The 18,864-nt window shown below is 39.9% G+C and overlaps 1 protein-coding gene across 1 annotated transcript in view; it reads right to left on the reverse strand.

The window, feature by feature from the left end:
- The window catches only part of LOC118787205 (kelch-like protein 29), a 109,714-nt gene that overhangs the window by 43,864 nt on the left and 46,986 nt on the right, over positions 1-18,864 (reverse strand). The window contains exon 5 of the mRNA XM_036542679.1: positions 13,147-13,644. Coding sequence (XP_036398572.1) covers positions 13,147-13,644 — 498 coding nt within the window. The remainder of the gene's footprint in view (positions 1-13,146; positions 13,645-18,864) is intronic.

The raw sequence follows: 18,864 nt of genomic DNA on the forward strand, positions 1-18,864 counted from the left end.
ACACTTCAAGTAAAATGAACTGCATCAGAGTACTATGAAATGGCACTGAATCTGATGACATGCTTCTCTTATTGTGAGACACTAGTCCAAACTAGTCGCAGGGCACACTGCCAAGTACTGCTTTCCCTGAAGACAAGGAAGACAAGAGAAAGAACCACACTGCTGCTCACCTGGATGAACATGTGTCTGTTTCTGATCAGCTTTTCAAACATCTGCGGGTTTGTTTCCTTAACCAGTTATTAATGAACCACTATCATCTCAATTAATTTCCCAATTTCTCCCAGTCCTTCACTTAATTATCAAAAATTCAAACATCTTGGCCATTACTGCAGGTAATTTAACTACATCTGTTTGTTACACACTGAGTTCAAGTGACATTGATGCACCAAAAAATCTGTATCAAAGCAAGCAAATATATTATACTGTTGTAATGTGGCATAATGTTCAAAGTAGAACAATGAAATGGCACCCAATTCATACTGTACTTATATCGCCTGTGTTTCAAAATGATACTACTAAATGACCCCAACCTTATTATAGAGTAGTAAACTAGTAATAACAACTTCAGTAACACATTTACATAGACTAGTATTTTTAAGACATTTTTTCCATTTCCCTCTTGGCTGTGGGTTTTCAGTCTGATTACATGGCAACGCAAAGTCTAACTTATCCAGGGCTTATTTGTCACATTATAAATGCGATCCATTTATGCTGCTGAATACTTACTGAAGCAACATCGGATAAACACTTTGCTCAAGGGTCCAACTGCAGGGTTACACTGCAAGAACTCAAAACTCCATCCTTCTGCAGACCAGCTCGGTGGATGTTTGCTACACATACAGCACTAACCAACTCAGAAGATGTGCGCTACATACAGTAACCAGTTCAGTGGATGTGGGGTACATAAATTAAAAAGCTCAATGGATGTGTGGTATATACTTTAACAAGCTCAGTGAATGTGTGGTACACACATTAACCAGCTCAGTGGATGTGTGGTACACACATTAACCAGCTTAGTGGAGGTGTGGTACTCACATTAATCAGCTCAGTGGATGTGTGGTACACACATTAACCAGCTCAGTGGATGTGTGGTACACACATTGACCAGCTCAGTGGATGTATGGAGGTGTATTTCACAGCACAGACGTCACACTAAATTCAAACAAGTAAGAGCCACTCAAGCTGGCCAACAGTTGGTATTTGGTTTCTGCTAGTGGGCATAAACCCATTGCCATCTGTAAAAATTCAGCAATGAAATGAAGGTGTGCATTTGCATGCATTTACTGTGAAATGCAAAGTACCCAACATCAAGCTATTCGGAAGCTAAAAGTGCATGGATAAATGCATTCTCAAAATATCACCAGAGAGTAACATCACACATTGTTTATTTTTTAGCTCTGAATAATTATTCCCACTAAAATAACAACAGCACCTGGAGTCTGTGTTACTGTAGGTGAGTCCTCTATGTACCCTCCAACCTGAAACAAATGAAATGTAGGACACAAAATCCTTTATTCCCCATCTTAACATTGCTGGCGAAGGGTACTGCAGTAAAATATGGTGCCTATATGAACATTTATTCCAGCACGGCAAGATTTACGCATCGTGTACCCAATGCCAGGAGCCTGTCGCAGGGTGACCATGTGCGTTAAAACTGAGGATGTTCCTGTAACAGCACCCAGGGCAGAAACACGCTCTGCTGGGCAGCGAAAATGCCCTCATTCACTTTGCAGGGGTGGGGGGGCAGCTCTCGCCTCCACACCCCTTTTCCATATTTTACAAGACGACTGCATATTTTACACTCAGTCCTGGCTCTTTGTGTCGGAGGTAAGCGGCAATGGGAGAAATGCATGAACTTGCTTTAAGATGCATTGCATGCTAAGGTTATTTCATGCTCATTATTGGGAAGGGCACCGGCACAGAATAGCATGGACTTAGTTAACCTGAGTGACTGTGGGTTTGCCTTGACTCAGTGGAGAGAGGTAAAATCTGTTGAGTTTACTGTATTTTGATGTGGTCATGAATTATTATCGACCAGTATTGTATGATTACTAATTCAGGAGGCATTCAACATCAACAGCAAAATTCTGAGGTTGCCAATCACCTTAAAGCTTCTCAAGAGAAGAGGTTGGTGAGGTGAAACACATTGAAAAAATAAATTTGCCATATGTTTTTCTTAAAATTGAAAATCGGAGAAAGAGATAAGGGAATGATTTTTTTAAACCATGAGGTTCAAAGTTCAAATCCCAAGCACTGCTGTTCAGCAAAGCTGTAAGCATGGACAACATGCAACATGAAAGCATTCAACTCTCCTTTACAAGGGCAGCTACCGAGCAAACAAAGAACCTCACGTGATCCTTTCTGACAAACGTGTGCTAACTCACACATGCACTGCAGTTAGAAACAGGTTTGTTAAATCACTCCAGCACTGCAGATAAAGCTTCTGTTTCTCTGTCCATGCATGGAAGCTTTAGATTCTTGCAAAATGTTGAAGTCACTGAGATGCTGAAGGTCTCAGAGCACTAGAAAAAAGACCTCTGTTAATAGTGTTGATTAATGAGCCTGAGTCTATGGGGGGGGATGGGGGGGACTGATATGCTTAATCTTCACAAGAGACCAGAATACTAAATTGTGACTTTCCTTTGTCAACACTGCAAGACTAGAGTACTTACAATACCAGAGTTAAGGATCTTTAATTAATTAATTTCTGGATTTTTTCATTTTTCCCTCCACAAAAATAACTTAAAATTAATTTCAAGCTCCAGTAATACTCACATTACATGACAATTGTGCATCAAACCACAACATATTTTTTTAAAATAGGACAGGTCTAAACTAAGTTGCAATTAATTATTCTCCCATTCACAACTAATTAAATTTCTTTAGTTTACACATTCTCTGTAAAATATCTAATAAGTTGTGATTTTAATGTTAATGACCCAATTTAGATGACTGTTTTTTTTATAGTAAGTGTCATTTAGAGTCAAGGCATTTTCATTATGTCATGTACAGTAGCATTTTGTTCTTGCAATTTTGTCTCCAATGCATTTTAATCATATTGGGATAATGCATTTATCGACTCCTGCATTTCAGGTACCCTTCTGTAACATTATCCATTAAAAGATGTTATAACAAGGACATAATAATACGCGACCAGACCCCATCTCCTACAAATAAAGACATAAACACAGAGGGCTATGGTATGTGGATGCAGCGAGTAATGAGATAATTAGCATTCCTGTCAATTAAAGCCTAACTGGCTTTAACAAAAAATTGTAAATGCATCTTGATCTGACATGATTAGGATAAAGATTACTGGCAGAGGGAGTGGGTTTGCTCTGCGACCTGAAAGATAATGAGGTCACCACCGACTACGCAGCGACACAGCAACAGAGCTTCTAGTCTTTGACTCCAGCTCTTCAGCACCCCTTTTTCCCCAGACTATGTGGCAGCATGGCCTTTCTGTGCCTTTGCCAACTGGTTTCCTACTCTTAATCTTTCACTCATAACAGCAAAGCCCAAGAAAAAATAGAAAAAAAAAAATTCCTCAGAATATGTAATGAAAAGCAACTCGTTTGGTAGGAGGAGCGCTCTGTACTTCTTACATCTGCTGCCATCAGAAAAACTCATTTAGTGACACTGAACCTCACTTGTTTGTAAACACTGATGGCTGCATTAACTTTCATCCAGACAGAAAATCACATTTTTACAGCTGGCTACAGATATAATACATTAATACTAATTACAGGCCCCATCAGTGTTGTAATATGTGCATTTAGGGTTGATACGCTGTGTGGATTTGGGAGTATTCAAATTATCCAAACTTAATTTCAGCAAAACAAACAACCAAACAAAACAACTTGATTGCATACTTGCAGTTTTTTTTCTGTTAAATCATATTTTTGTAAGAACGTATAAAATGTATGGATAAATGTAAAGGTTTGCATGCATGCACACACGCACACACCCGCATTAGAGATGGGCATAGAAGATTTTATTAATGTATAAACTCTGGAATGTTTGATTGTTTAAAGGTCTAAACCCTGGAATATTTGGTGGTTTAAATATTTAAACATGGTAGCTCTCATTGAAACCAATTTTAGATTTTTTTTGTCACTGAATATCCAGACTGAATTCCAATGTGCTAGTACACAAAATCTATTGAAGTGGCATGAAATGATGTGCAAAGATGCTACTAATCATATTCATGTCAGTGTCAGACATAATGCCTTACATTTTGAACTAAGTAGGTGCAAGCGCGATGCATCTATTACTATGTTATAACTACAATAATTACATAATTTTATATGCTATAAATACCTCATTTGAAACAGAGAGCTACCACATAAACTGTACTAAACATAACGCATACAAAATTAGACATAATGGGAATGAGAAATGACAAAAGGGTAGGGGAACTGAGGTACAGTCTTAAAAGGTGGGTATTCAGGCTGCAACAGAAGGGGGCTTTAGTATGTTCTAACCACAAAAGGAAGCATGTTCCACCACATAGGGGCTACTGCTGATTGAGACTGAGATGTTCTTGATCCAAACATGTCCAAACCATGAACATGTTTGAACTATTATTTAATTTATGATTTAGCCTGAAAAATCCCTAAGTGGTTCATTCTCAGCCATTTATCTTGGCTAAAAGGCTACAAGGCTAAGATGAAGAGTATGGGCAGGTTAGCAGCCTGTGGTTTCAGTCCCAGGTAATTACGTTGCTTCTAAAAATCGCCTTTTTTGCGGTGTTGTAAACAGAGACCTTCCTGCACCCTTTGATCGCTACCTGCTCTTTCCATGCTTGTGATTCCAAATGATCATTCTTTCATGCACATTTTTTCACAACAGAATTAGGTACTGATATGTAATGATAGTATTAGAACTTAATAGTAAATATTCATAATTATTATACTTAATAGTTATTAATAAACAATAATGTTATAGATCCCTCTTCAATGGTAAAAGCAGCAAACCAGATTCTGACAAACTTTTTATATATAAAAAATTGTTGGTAATGGTCACCTTAAAAAAAAGAGATGAAAAAGAGAGAAAAAACCCTAATGCAATGAAAAAGAAACTGGGCAGGTTGCAATATACTTTGTACAGCTATAATGTACTCTTATCAGGCATTTTTTAGATACAGCCTCAGGTATGAATAATCTAAATAATCTATGAGCCATAATATTGCATACCACTCTAGGAGTAATGTGTTCTACAGAATACTGACAACATCATTTGTGATGTCCTTTGCCAGGAGGCTAAACACCTTGTGTAAGTTAGTTATTCTTCAGTACAATCCAGGGACAGTTGAGATACTGTTAATGGAATAGACATATAGAATGCATTCCAACCCTTCATTACAGCTGCAGAGGTATGATCCATCAAATGCTGCCATAAAACAGGGGATTATGTGGGAGAAGCTTATTGCACAATGTAGCATGTGGTGCATAAATCTATTCTCAAAAACATCTTTTCTGCCTCCATAACACTAGCCTCATCCACAAGTACCTTTCTATGGTGATTTCTAGTGAGCAACTTAACACTCCTTTGTTTCTACAATATTTTCCTGACCAGCACACCAGTTTTCACAACTTGCTGATTAAAGGTAGACAGGAATGAATTACCATATCATTCCATGGAAGAATGACACTCAGAACAATAACTATTAACCTTAATTTAAGGCCCAGTTACCCTGAGATTGATAACTGTAAACTACAAAAAATCCATCTATCATTTGCCAGCAGTCATGCCAATTTTTTTTTCTGGTTTGTTTTGAAAACACCGGGAAATTTCCTTCAAGAAGCTGCCCAAAAATTTCAAATTTTACATTTCATATATTTGTGCATATGTCTGTACATCTTATGTGCTGTACAGCAGGAGTAGGAAAAAAACAAATACAGTCTGTTTCTGACACCATCAAAAAGGAGACCCTACCAGCATCACAAGTGACTGTTCTTAAACAGGAAGCAATTAGCACAGGCAGTGGTGGAGACGGACGGCAAATGATCTTAATCTAAATGAGCCGTCTGGCTTCTCTGCATTAATGGAACGGGAAAATAATGCATGAGTCACATGACTAGAAGCAAGGCTGTCAGCCCCCCATTAGAGTCACCATTATATCCGTGAGTGTACGAGAATGCCGCAGCACACAACCCAATCAGAATTCACAGGCCCCTCTCCTCCTCAGTTCCATTAAAGCTGCTTTCACATCCATAACCGCATCTGATTCATTACATACAAATGAGCTTTTCCCCCATATCATGTCTGACAAATAAGCTTTACATATTAAAAATGTATTAAAGTTAATCCTAATGTAAATTTCCTCTGAGAATTCACAATGCCACCACCAAAGCTATCTTGATTAATTTGTTCACATCTTCAGATCGTTTGCTGCACATAAGCTTTTGGAGCTGACCTAATAGTCTGCAGTGGCCCTGTGCTTACTACCAAATGTAAACCAGTGTCACACCAACACATAGTGGGTCTGATGCTGATGGAGCAAAACCCAGACCCACTGGCAGTGCAGTTGGTTTTGGTACCTTGATGTTGGCACAGTCAGCAAAAATAATGAAAGTGCCGAGATGCAACTTTCATGCTTAACACCCTAGCATTATGCCAAGTACAGCACTATTTAGGGAAAACTTGGAATATCTGGGATGCAGCGATATCTCATGCTTGCACTTTAACCATATGAGAGATGGCAGACAGCCCAATGCAGGGTTTTCACAAGGTGTGTGACAGGTGGTGTTTGAATGATGTGGGAAAGGCATCTGCTGATGAAAACAAATATTTATAAAACAATGTTAATTATCTCAATGAAAGCACTGACTTTTCAATAAAAAAAGAGTTCTGAAATCTACTCCAGATGCACTGTTCAGTTTAGCCAGACAAACCTGAATCTTGTGCAGCTCATTTCTCTCATTCCATCCTTGCAAGGATGGCAATGCGCCACCTAACCAATTGTTTTCATTTAATCAAAATATCTGCCATACACGAGTGCTATACACCAGTGCCATACACTTCCACTGTCCCTATTCCCTACTTATGGCTATGAAGGTGACAGTAGCCTTGGCTTTTTAGGCCGGCAGGTTATTCCACCACACTGTGTGGTTGACTGCTGGGATTTCCCAAATGGTTGTCAGCCCTGCTCCGTTGTACATGAGCTGGCATGTGACTCAAATGAATGGTCACTGTGCCATTCCTTTTATTAAAGTGAGCTGTTTAGCTGATGGCCATAATTTCTTGTCATATGCTTCTGACTTCATGTTGCTGTCCCCTGTGGAAGGGAACTGAGTCAGAGGTCAGCCTGCTCCGGGACGAAACACTGAAGGTGAAGCCCTTTGCGGTTGCTGGTGTACGTTTTTGGGGGAAAATGTTGTTGTGCCACTCTTCAAGAGCATACTTTTAAAGGTAACACTGCTGTGTCATGATTGGCTAACACAAGGCCACACCTTACACACACCTCCAGCCCACCAAAAAGTATTCCTCAGCTTGCACACCACTTGTTCTGTATCAGGTTTCAAGACTTGCCAAAATGCCACAATTACGATGACCTCTTTTCACATGTGAGGATTGCATTCCCGAAATTTGTACAGACCATCAAAATCAGGCCTATTATGTTACTGAAAGGTTTTGCTGCCATGAAGTCTGTGAGCTTGGAGACTGCCTTTGCTTCTCCAGCACATTTCATGCTTTTGACTGACAGAGATCAAATGTTTACTATGAGTAAAGCACAGACTCTTTGTTTAAATGTTCATTTCCAACGTAAAGCAGAACAGACAACAGGATTCCACTCCATGCAGCTATTCTGGCATATGGCAAAGCCCATGGCAGCTATTCTGATGAAATGAAAACTATTTGCTAGATGGTGCACTGCCATCCTTAGTGAGGATGGGATGACAAAGACAAACCACACAACACTCAGATTTGACTGATTATGTTGGTTAATTCAACGGGACTCAACATGAAGTCTGATGAAAAATAGAAATTTTTAAAGCTCTTTATATCTCTTCACAGAATGGCCAAAGCAAGCATGCCTGGAATTGATGCACAAGAAATACATTGCGACGGTGTCAGTTACAGCCCATTAATGTACATCTGAACTAAGACAAACATGTTAAAATGATATAATGCTGTGCATAAAAAACAAAGAAAAATTCGTCCCTTTCTTAAATTTGCCTACTGCATGATTATCAAATGCTGAAATAAAGCAAGCCCCCTCATAGAGGTGCAGATGAGGCAGAGTCTGTGCTGTTACCGGGAGGAGGGATATGGAGGTAGGCGCTCTTACGGTCTTTTCTCCTGAAATTTCATTTACAAGCTGCAGGATGAAAGCAGCGTGTAGCCCTGCCGCCTCAACCAAGGTGCTCCTTCTCTGTGGTGGAGTAATATTTCCACTGATGTGACATAGCACGCAACCCGAGAAAGAAGAAGCAAAGCGGCTTTCCGCCTGCAGCTCCTCCGAACATCTGAGGCATTTATTATGAAGGTCAAAAACACACGTTGCCACTGGCGATAACAGCACCAGCTGTGCTTAATTTGAATACTTTGAGAAGAATAAGCTGGCACACAGTACATGGTGAACTGTATCATTCCTTTTCAGTTAATAACTGTATTTACTCTGCCCAAAGAACTGGGCACTACCTCAGATTTATTAGGTGTATTAGATATATATCACTCTACCCAAGGCAGGGCAATGCACATTAGATATATTAAACATATTTAACTCTATCCAAAGAACAGGACACTACATTGGATATATTTATTAAACATAGAGCTTTGGTTCTCAGTTAATCGAATTACTTAGTGGAGGATGTACAGCAGTAGCTTAACTAAAGGTGCAATTACAGGAAGGCAAGCAGTTGATAAGCTAGTGATTCCAATAAGTTACATTTTATTAAAACTAGCACTGTTTAATTCCCTATGTGCTCACCACACTTCATATTTCAATTTCACAAAGACTGGGTGAATGAAAGCTGGTAACAGTTTGCGATATCAAAATGATGCATACTATTAATTCACTTCATTTTCTCATTTAAATACAATATAAATAATATCTGAATATAAATAAATGTACAATAGTACGTTTAAAACTGTACTGTTCATCTAATTCACTGAACAATATTTGTGTGTTCATTTAAAGTGAGCATCCTCATGTTTGACATATTTGGATTTAATGATGGTTAATGATGTGAGAGCCGTATCTATGCTGTGGCAGTGAAATTGATGCTTGCCTTAAAATCCTTTGAATGGCACTCACAGAAGAGACAGTAACCAAGATCTTCATTAATCTGACATCCAAGACTTATCCTCAACTACAGACTAAATCACTTTAGTCTCACACACAGAATTACAACTCACAACTCACATCCACAGTTCAAGATGTTCACAATAATCAAAATATGAACTAAAAGGCTTTACACATTTAAACAAAATAAGACAATATATTTTCCTTGCTCTGTAATTTAGATGCTGTTTTCACAATGGTGACTACTTAGTTAAAATATAGCTATTGTTGATCTCATCTGTCTTTTTGCTCCTTTTGTTATTGACAAATTTATGTGTGATAAATTACAAGTATGTCTTTAAATACATCACTGAATAATTACAGACACAGGAACAAGACACAGGTCTACAGAGATGACCTATATTCATCAGGGTGCAGGTTCATATGGTGGGGTGGGGATTGCTGTTGTAGCTTTTATCAAAGGATTTAACCCAATTTGCCTCAGTAAATACACTGCTGTACAAACTGATAATGTGGCAGATTTCCAAGCAATTGAAACAAATCAATACACTGGGACTACAGTCCTCTCTTTTTCTCAGCTTGTTTTCTTGCCTGTACTTCAGTCCTCCCATGCCAAGAGGTTGATAGCACCTTTTTTCAAGTCACTTGTTTAACAATTGCCTGATTTCACCTCCCCAGTCATCCAAGTTAATAAAGTAATTACCACTAATACCTAAGCACAACGGACAACAACATTTGGATCCAACACTGTCACATGTTGAACTCAGTCCGACTATTTATAATCATACACAATGACGTGTGTGAAATGTTATGCAGGAACATGTTGGCAACAAGCCATGTACAAGCCAGTAATTATATACTTTAACTTGTAGGTTGCATTGTTGTATGCAAATACAGTCACATTATTAAAATTGACTTTGAAATCCTGTAAGCATGCTTGATGCCATCTGCAACTGAAGTATAATTCAGGTGGTAAAGTATACTATAACAGTAAGGATGACCTTCCAAATTGTGACTGATGGATTTTCTTTGCAGACCAAATCAAATAGGTAAAACAAAATGATGTTTCTGATGTATTGATTCATCCATGACTATAGACATATTGTCACATGTTCTGATCAGTTAAGTTGTAATTCTGCAATCTGAACACCTGAAACACTACCACCTAAAGCACTTTCTTATGTCTTAATCTTTGTTTTCCTTAAAAAAAAATCTATGGTTTCATGCAGTTACATCTCTACTAGCTAGCTTGTAACCTGTCTGGCCAATTATTTAGCAGTGTTTCTAATATTGTTGACTCCTTACAGTATATGGCTATTTGCTTGTGTTGTACTCTGCCTCTTTTAGTTTGTCATTTTCATTGGTTAGGAATTCACACTTTCATTAGTATAAATAAAGCAAGCTATACAACGAATATTTTAGTTAGGCTATAGCCACATTAACTGAATTTTGCCGTGATAGCTTGTTATAGCATGCACCGCAGTACAACACTGAAATGCATAAAACGGTTTAAACACTAATTTAAACACTAAATAAAAACAATAAAAATTTATTTAGCTCCCCAACTTACATAATCCATTTTGAACATCGTGACCTGAATATTAACGGCAGATTAAAAAGATATGCTAATTCGGAAAGTCCAAGAAATTACACCATTTGCGCTGGTACGCATCTGACAGCAGACACTTTAACAAATGTTTCCTACTATGCAATTGTTAATGTATTAAATCTACCACAGCTGCCTTAACAAATGAATCCTACTATGCAATCATTAAGGCATTGAATCTATCACAGGCTTTTTAAAATAGATTCACGCCAGTAAGCCGATAAAGTCACTGTCCTCCATATCCCTGCAATTTCTGTAACCTGTTGTCATGTGTTGCAGCCTGTTCTTAATAATGGTAGACATTAACAGGCAGTCTTTGATTTCAGACCATGGCTTTGAGGCATCTCTAGTAAGGAGTGCAGCTCCGTGTAAATGACTGCTGTGACAAAATGAACAGAAGGGTGAACTCGAATAATGGACCAATACAAAACCTTTTACGGGACAGCAGAACGCAGATAGTGTTTTCTATAATTCACGCTGATGGTTTTTTTTTGTTCGTGAAGATGATGAATGGAATTAAAAATAATTCATCAGAGCTCACAATATTTGGTAAATGAGGAGTGACTGTCAGTTAAGGGAAACCATGGGGAATACTGGCATTTAGAAACACCTGTCAAATCATGAATGATACCCAGCCTCTGCTCAAGGCTGTCTTTTTTTCCCTGCATTTGCTGACAGATGATTCCTCTCAGCCGAGTCAAGCTCCGACTTTTTTTTGGGGGGGATTTTTGTAATTTCAAATGCTGGTCTATTGTTGTCTTTTGTGTCTGATTTCTTGATAAATTGCAAGAGGGGCAAAAAATAAATAAAATCCGTCTATTTGCAGATTATCAGATGGAAACTGTTGCACTCTTTTGCTCAAAGATATGCACTTGGGGAAGCCTTTCTTCCTCCCTGTAGGCAGAATTATTGTTTCTTAAGGACGTCACAATTAGCCACTAATTGTATAATTAGTCAGGTGACTGTTCCAATTGTTTAAACACTACTGATAATTGATTGCCTACAGCAACTCCTGGAGGATAACACTTGAAATACAGGTTTAAATTGCCTACAGATCACATGGTTGAGAAAAACTGAGGACCCTAGCCACGACACTACATGCAGTGCTGACCGTTGTTAACTTGAACCTGGATCTTGACTCACTGAAAGGTCATCCTATGGAGTAAGGGAAGAGTGAAAATTCAGGCGGGCAAAGTGGTGAAGTATGCTTATCTGGAGTAAGGAACTCTTCTCAGTGGTAAAGCGTACTTATCTGGGGAGAACTGCACTTGTCAGGAATGAAGGGCACTTATCTGGGGGGAAGTGCACTTATCAGGAGCTAGCTGACCCAGTATACCACTATTCCACACTGCTGCCCTGCTCCTTTCTGCTACACCACACTGCTGCCCTGCTTCTTACTGCTACACCACATTGCTGCCCTGCTCTTTACCACTACACCACATTGCTGCCCTGCTCCTTACTGCTACACCACACTGCTGCCCTGCTCCTTACTGATACACCACACTGCTGCCCTGCTCTTTTCTGCTACACCACATTGCTGCTCGTTACCGCTACACTACACTGCTGCTCCTTACCGATACACCACACTGCTGCCCGGATCTTTGCCACTACATCACACTGCTCCTTACCATTAGTTCCAGCTCTACAGAGGACAGTTCTGTGAGCAGGCACTGCTCAGTGCAACATGTCTCCACTTTTAGCTCACCTAGTTTGTGAGAGCAACGTCCAATTTACTTTAACACTGCCCGACAACTGCACTTCACAATTGTATTTAACAACAACTTAATTGCTCAGACTCAAAAAGAACAACTTTCTCTCATCATTGTCTCTTGTTGTCTCCAGTATTCACAAACTTTTAAATTGCATTCACTTTTTAAAATCTGCAGAACACATACTGTTTATTTCTTTCAGTATGGAAATGGATGTTTATGTGCTCTGTGGAATTATATTTTGAAAGACTGCTTTGCGACAATAAACGTATCAGTATGATATGTGTTCATTGGTAGGATAAAAAAGGAAACAAACTGAAAAAGCCATCCTACCTACGGGAAACCATGGGAAAAGATGAATGAGAAACTTTATTAAATGTGAAAGTTGGAAACAGAATATATATATCAGGGTTTTCCTGCTGCTTTTGGAGACCGAGTATCTGCTGGGTATGATGCAATACTGAAGAACATTATTGCTTCATCTCTACGGGCAGGCAGATATTAAAACCTGGCTTGGCTTATGATTTTTCAAACGCAGAAATTCATTTTGAACATTTCACCACTCTGCTTGACTCACGTACCTTTCGGATGCCAGGGGTCCGTGAACTCATATTTCCCCATCCCCACTGTCCGCAGCATCTGCAGCCCGTTTGTGCTCTCATGATTGGCTGGAGGGACATGCGGGGGCTGGGGAACCGTTTGCCCATTGGTCAGAGGGGTGTTGCTGGGCGGGGCGGCGACAGGCGTCTGCATCGCAGGGTGAGTCATGTGACCATTTCCCACCACGGGATGCGTCACCTGACAGACAGCGGTCATGGGGGGCACAGCGAGCGGGGGCTGGCTCTGCAGGTTCATCACCACGCTGGCCAGGGGCTGGGAGGGTGGCGGAGGGAGCTGGAAGTGGGCGGTCATAAGCGGGTGATGTGGGGGCACAGGGGTCGGGATGGCAGGGGTCACTCCGATGACCGGGGACTGGACGGTCACTCCGGGGGTGTAGGCTGGGGGTGGGGCCACACTGTAGGAATGAGCCAGGAGACCTGCTTGGCTGCCCGCCGCTACTGGAGGCGTCCACAGGGCACCTGGGGAGAGAACATACCTGTTCACGTTCATCCTGGCACCCCCTGCTGGACAAACCAAGAGCAGAAACCAAATGCTGTTCTGTTCTCACTCTTAATGCTCCCTTGACACACACTATATGCAACTGTCCATGATGACACCGAAAGTCACCCTCTTTATAACGGCGAAATAAATAAGAGGAATTATAGCTGATAATATACACGGCACCCATTACGTGACATATAGGGGCAATTACAAAGACCATTTTGTGTCTGGTGTGTGACGGTTTAGCACGGGATCATTGCTTGGTCTGTTTATTTTTTCAAGATTGACTGTAATTGCAGCACTTTACTTGTTTTGATCACATGAAATCACCTGAAAAACAGTATTAAATTAGTCCCAGTTGCTACTGTGTTCACATTTCTCACTGCCCCCTAGAGGACACAAAAATACCAAAATATCATGTTGGGAGGGTGAGATCATCTTAAGCACAGGTATGTGATTCAATAGAGGAGACGCTTGTGCTTGGAAAGAACTCCATTTCCCATCATTCAACAGCACCACAGCTTTGAGAAGCACGGCCTGCATGTTTGAAAGCAGTGACACTGCAGAAAAGTGGGCCCCTGGGAGGGCTTGGCATGTATGATAATATGCAGACAACCACAGCAAACATGGTCCCCACGGCAATACCACTGGGTATTTACTGTGGAAAAAAAGAAGAAAACAAAACAAAGGAACTAGCTTCCCTGGAGCCTAACACAGGCGGCAGTCTGTCACTAATCCTCTGGGCAGCTAAACTGGCTGCCAGTGACAAACAAGTATGAATAGGCAAAAAGGGTGTCAGCACAGGTCAAGCAGGTATTCATTCAGGAAAAAAAAGGTCATTAACAGAATTTCCCTGATGCAAGTTGTTTGGCACAGACAGTCCCCTCACAGTGAGCTTACAGGTTTCTCCTTACTCCACACGCTCTACACAGGTGCCTGAGGTCTGTGTTAGGGTTGTAATGAGCCCTTAAACTGGTGACACACACAACCAACAGTCGGTTGAGGTGCTACGAGTACACTCAGTCAGGATCTGCCAACAGCCTATGATAAATACCCTCGGCCATGGCTGACGGTGATTCTGCATGCTAAATTGGTAATGATGGCCACGGCTGAGCACAGAGCACTCCTTGCAGACTGCGGGTTTTTGACTGACTGTTAGGTGTGGTGTATCCCCAGCTTCAACGAGGTGCCACTGAGTCCAGATGTAGCTGATTGCTTTGCTGCGGTTATTGGCTGGGAGGGGGTGTAGCCAACAGTGCACAAAGTACCACCCCTCTATGTCAGCACCCCTGGTTGCATCAGAAAGTGTAACAATCACTTGGAAAGCTGGGTATTTACCATTATTACTATTAATGGAGATATTATGCATTGTAGCTACGTACGTATATACATATTTAAAGCTAGGAATATAACAACAAGCCAGCAGTGATTCTGAACAATGAAATAGTGTACAAATGCATAACTTTCAGTCCATTTTAATTAAAGTAATAATTTAGAACTTCCCACATTATGAAGTCTGACTTAAAGCACTTGTGTCTCACCCACACACTGCCTAATGAACTTAACTATACCCATCAGTTACACATATGGCAATGCATGAAATTTATGAAATATATTTGGTACATATGTTACTGTTAAAAATGCATGCCCTTTAATTAGATGTATCGGCGATAAGTTCATCACAGAAAGCTGTAAAGTGACATGTACAAAGAATTAAACTAATTTAATTTAGTGCAGGGTCTGTGTTTTATGTGCAGTGTCCAAACCTTATTTTCTGTCTTGAAACAGAAGATGGAAAAAAAAGAGAGAAAAAAACCCATTTCTTCCTCCCACTCAAGTGGCAGGAGAGCACTAGTGATAATGATCTGTTCCATCCTCACTGTGAAAGACTTTTTACTTCGGTATCAAGAAGGACATTAAATTGTGACGCTGCTAGCTATTTACCAGTATTCTCACTAATGGTTTTAACTGTTTGCGGAACCTGGGCCTTACTTTTTAATTAATTTTGTGGCAATAATCTAATTACAATATGTGTAATTAAAGTGCTGTCATTCTTTTGTCCCACTTATAATAGGTGTGCATCTTCAAATGTTTATCTTACTTCACAGGATGTGGGTTAGATGAGGGGTGACGGAGGTCAACTCATTCCAGACAATCCTCCTTTAACTGAGCAAATAAACAAAGAGCAGTTGTGTTGTTAAACTAAACCTTGACAAACTCAAATGACCTTTGCAACTGTGATAATTTTCTGTTAATTGTTGTATTCCTGTGCTGATCCTGAGTGAATCCTGTTTTAAGCTAAAGTTACTCCAAGTTGAATGTGATTGCCCCTCCGTCTTTTCAATACCTTCATATCATGTCATTGTACTCCCCCTCCCATAAAGACACACACACACACACACACATACACACACACACTTACATTATACAGTATAGTATCCTTGGTACTATCCTTGACACTATGTTGGTACTTACAATAAGCCTATTCAAAATAAGGTATAACAAATTGTAAAATAAGTACTGCACGTACTACGGGCACATCACAAAATGATTAAACAGGTCTTACTGATACAAGAAAGACAAATAACAGTTACATCTTGGAAACGATCCATGAAATAAAGCACATTTCAGGGTTTATACACATAAACAAGGACAGATACAACATCCTGAAGTTCTTCATAACCTCATCTACACAAACCATTGGATTTTCCCTCTCTGCTATTTGCATTCATTTGCATATATTTGCATACACCATGGGGCAGACATAGTGGAATGTCTTGAACTCATGAATGTGTTGCTCTTTGAGGGAGTTCATAAACAGAACTTATTAAAATTATGAATATGTAGCCATAATGGACCCTTGCACTCAATTAAGTTTTGAACAAAAATAGCTTATGACTACTTGCATAGTGTGAACAGGGTCAATTCTGCTATGATGGTGAGAGAAAAAAAACACGTACAACAAAACATAAAATTCTGCAGTTTCCCACAGTATTAAAAATACCAATGGGAATTGAAGACAAATATTGTTGTGTGTGCAGAGAGCACATTCATATTCCATAGCTCATAAATATAATGCAATCCTCAAGTTGGAGGAGATTTACAACTTATATATAAAAAAATCACTTAAAGTGGGTTAAAAGTACTTTTAGGGAATTGGCAGCACTTTTGTCAGTAAAAAATGCTTTCAGTATTTATACTGACATTTGGTTCTCAATAAAACTGAACAATTATTTCATTACAAGTACTGCAGAAACTATTAAAAGGGCTGGCTGTGGCCTTTAATAGGACTTAAATAAATAAATAAAACCAGCTAATTAGTATCACCAAACACATTCTGTTATGAAAGGTTACTGAAGGAATGCTAACCGCATTAGCATTAATGCAGCCGATTCAAGCCTTAATTGTGTTCTTGGACACTAATTAAAACCTGCTTATGAACTTGGAATATCAGTTGTTTAAATTTTTAAGTTTATTGAAATTCTAAATAAACTCTTTACTGCTATAGTAAAACCTGTTGGGACCAGGATGCATGTTTTTTTCTACTGAGTTTATATGGGAACCTGAAACACCTGAACTCCTACAGCTTTTTGTCCCTCTTTTTTCCCCCTGATTTTTCATTCGCCATTTGTGCTCGCCTCACTGTGACACCTTCCCACACTCTGAGCCCCCAATAAACTTGGCGACAGCCAATGGCTACTTTACAACCTGTCCCCACAGTGCACTACAGGAGAACCACTATTAACTGGACAATCTACACATCTCTTGTGGATGACAATCTATTAATTTTATGGATGTCTGACTAGGCTCTGGAAGACTTTGATACACCAATCCCCCTGAGGAACCCTGGTTGACATAAGTCCACCCTCTACCTGCGAGACAAAGCCAATTACATCCCACCCCGACAGGCTCCCACCCACAGGTGCCTAATGGCCAGAGGTGGACACCCCGGCTTCAGAAAGTAAAAGTCCTGCCACGTATTTGTTCCACCCATGCACTACACCAGCTGAATTTAATTAGCACAACTCTTCAGCCAGGTAGAGGAGCCAATTAGTGACATCACCTTGTTTAGTGAATGGATAGAACAAATACATGGACTTTTACTTTCTGAAGCCGGGGTGTCCACCTCTGCTAATGGCACAGGTCAGACTGGAACCAGGGCTGAAGGACTCAGCCTGTGCTTGGAGCAAAACCCTTCACTAAGTCAGAACAGAGAATTTTAAAGCAGGATGAAACTGGATTAATGAGGGAACAACAACCCAGAGGAAGTGTTTGGTTGGACATGCAAATCTTTTATTAATAAGCCTTTTCCAGCCTGGCAACTAGCCATCCAAATCCAGAGGGGTGAGGTATACAGTCAGCGAATAGGCTTCAGGACTGCAGAAGCTGACAGGAAATATAACTACTAAATTAATTAATTTGTTTAATTATGTTTCGGAATGCACTTGCAGTGAACATGCAATCATAAAATGACAAATATAATGGGAAATACTTGGCATTTGAGATATTTCCTCACAATATTTTGGATTCTTTATTAAAACTAAAGCAGACCCACAGTACCCCAGCCAGGCACTGAGAAGGTTTCTGAAACTTACTGAAATAAGATGAACAGGTTTACCAGAAGAATTATAAGATATATCAATAACTCAAAGTGTATTTGTTATATGACATTTGTACCGTGCTGTCACTAAGCAATGTGCAGTGTATGTATTCTGGAGGGAATTTGAAACCCAGAAAATCTAAAGCAAATTGGGAATAAGCTGTAAAATGATTCCCTGACCCCAGGAAAATTCAAAAGCAGTGGAAAATAAAACAAACAGCAGAATAGAAACAAAGGCTAAAGGCCACAGCGCATGAATTATACATGAAAACATACATCACTTAACTACATACTTCCAGACACTATTAGGTGGCTAGAGGAATATTGGGCGTATATACACAAACTACTCCCTTAGAATTCATTAATACCCTGGAGTAAACAAGAACAAAAAATTGCCATTGTAAAGCACATTCCAGTTGCTAAATTTGTGCTGCGAAAAATAAGCACTATGCAAGACATACTTTGCTTGCGCCAAATTGACAATCTCCCTCAACAAAAGCCTAACACTTGTGCTGTGTAGGGAGTAGAGGGGAAGTCCGCTGGCCAATGATCCACACTTTTATTCGCTGTCCAATAATGCAGAGGGGTGTGACAGGTG

The sequence above is a fragment of the Megalops cyprinoides genome, chromosome 12, assembly GCF_013368585.1.
Source record: "Megalops cyprinoides isolate fMegCyp1 chromosome 12, fMegCyp1.pri, whole genome shotgun sequence".
NCBI classification, from domain to species: domain Eukaryota; kingdom Metazoa; phylum Chordata; class Actinopteri; order Elopiformes; family Megalopidae; genus Megalops; species Megalops cyprinoides.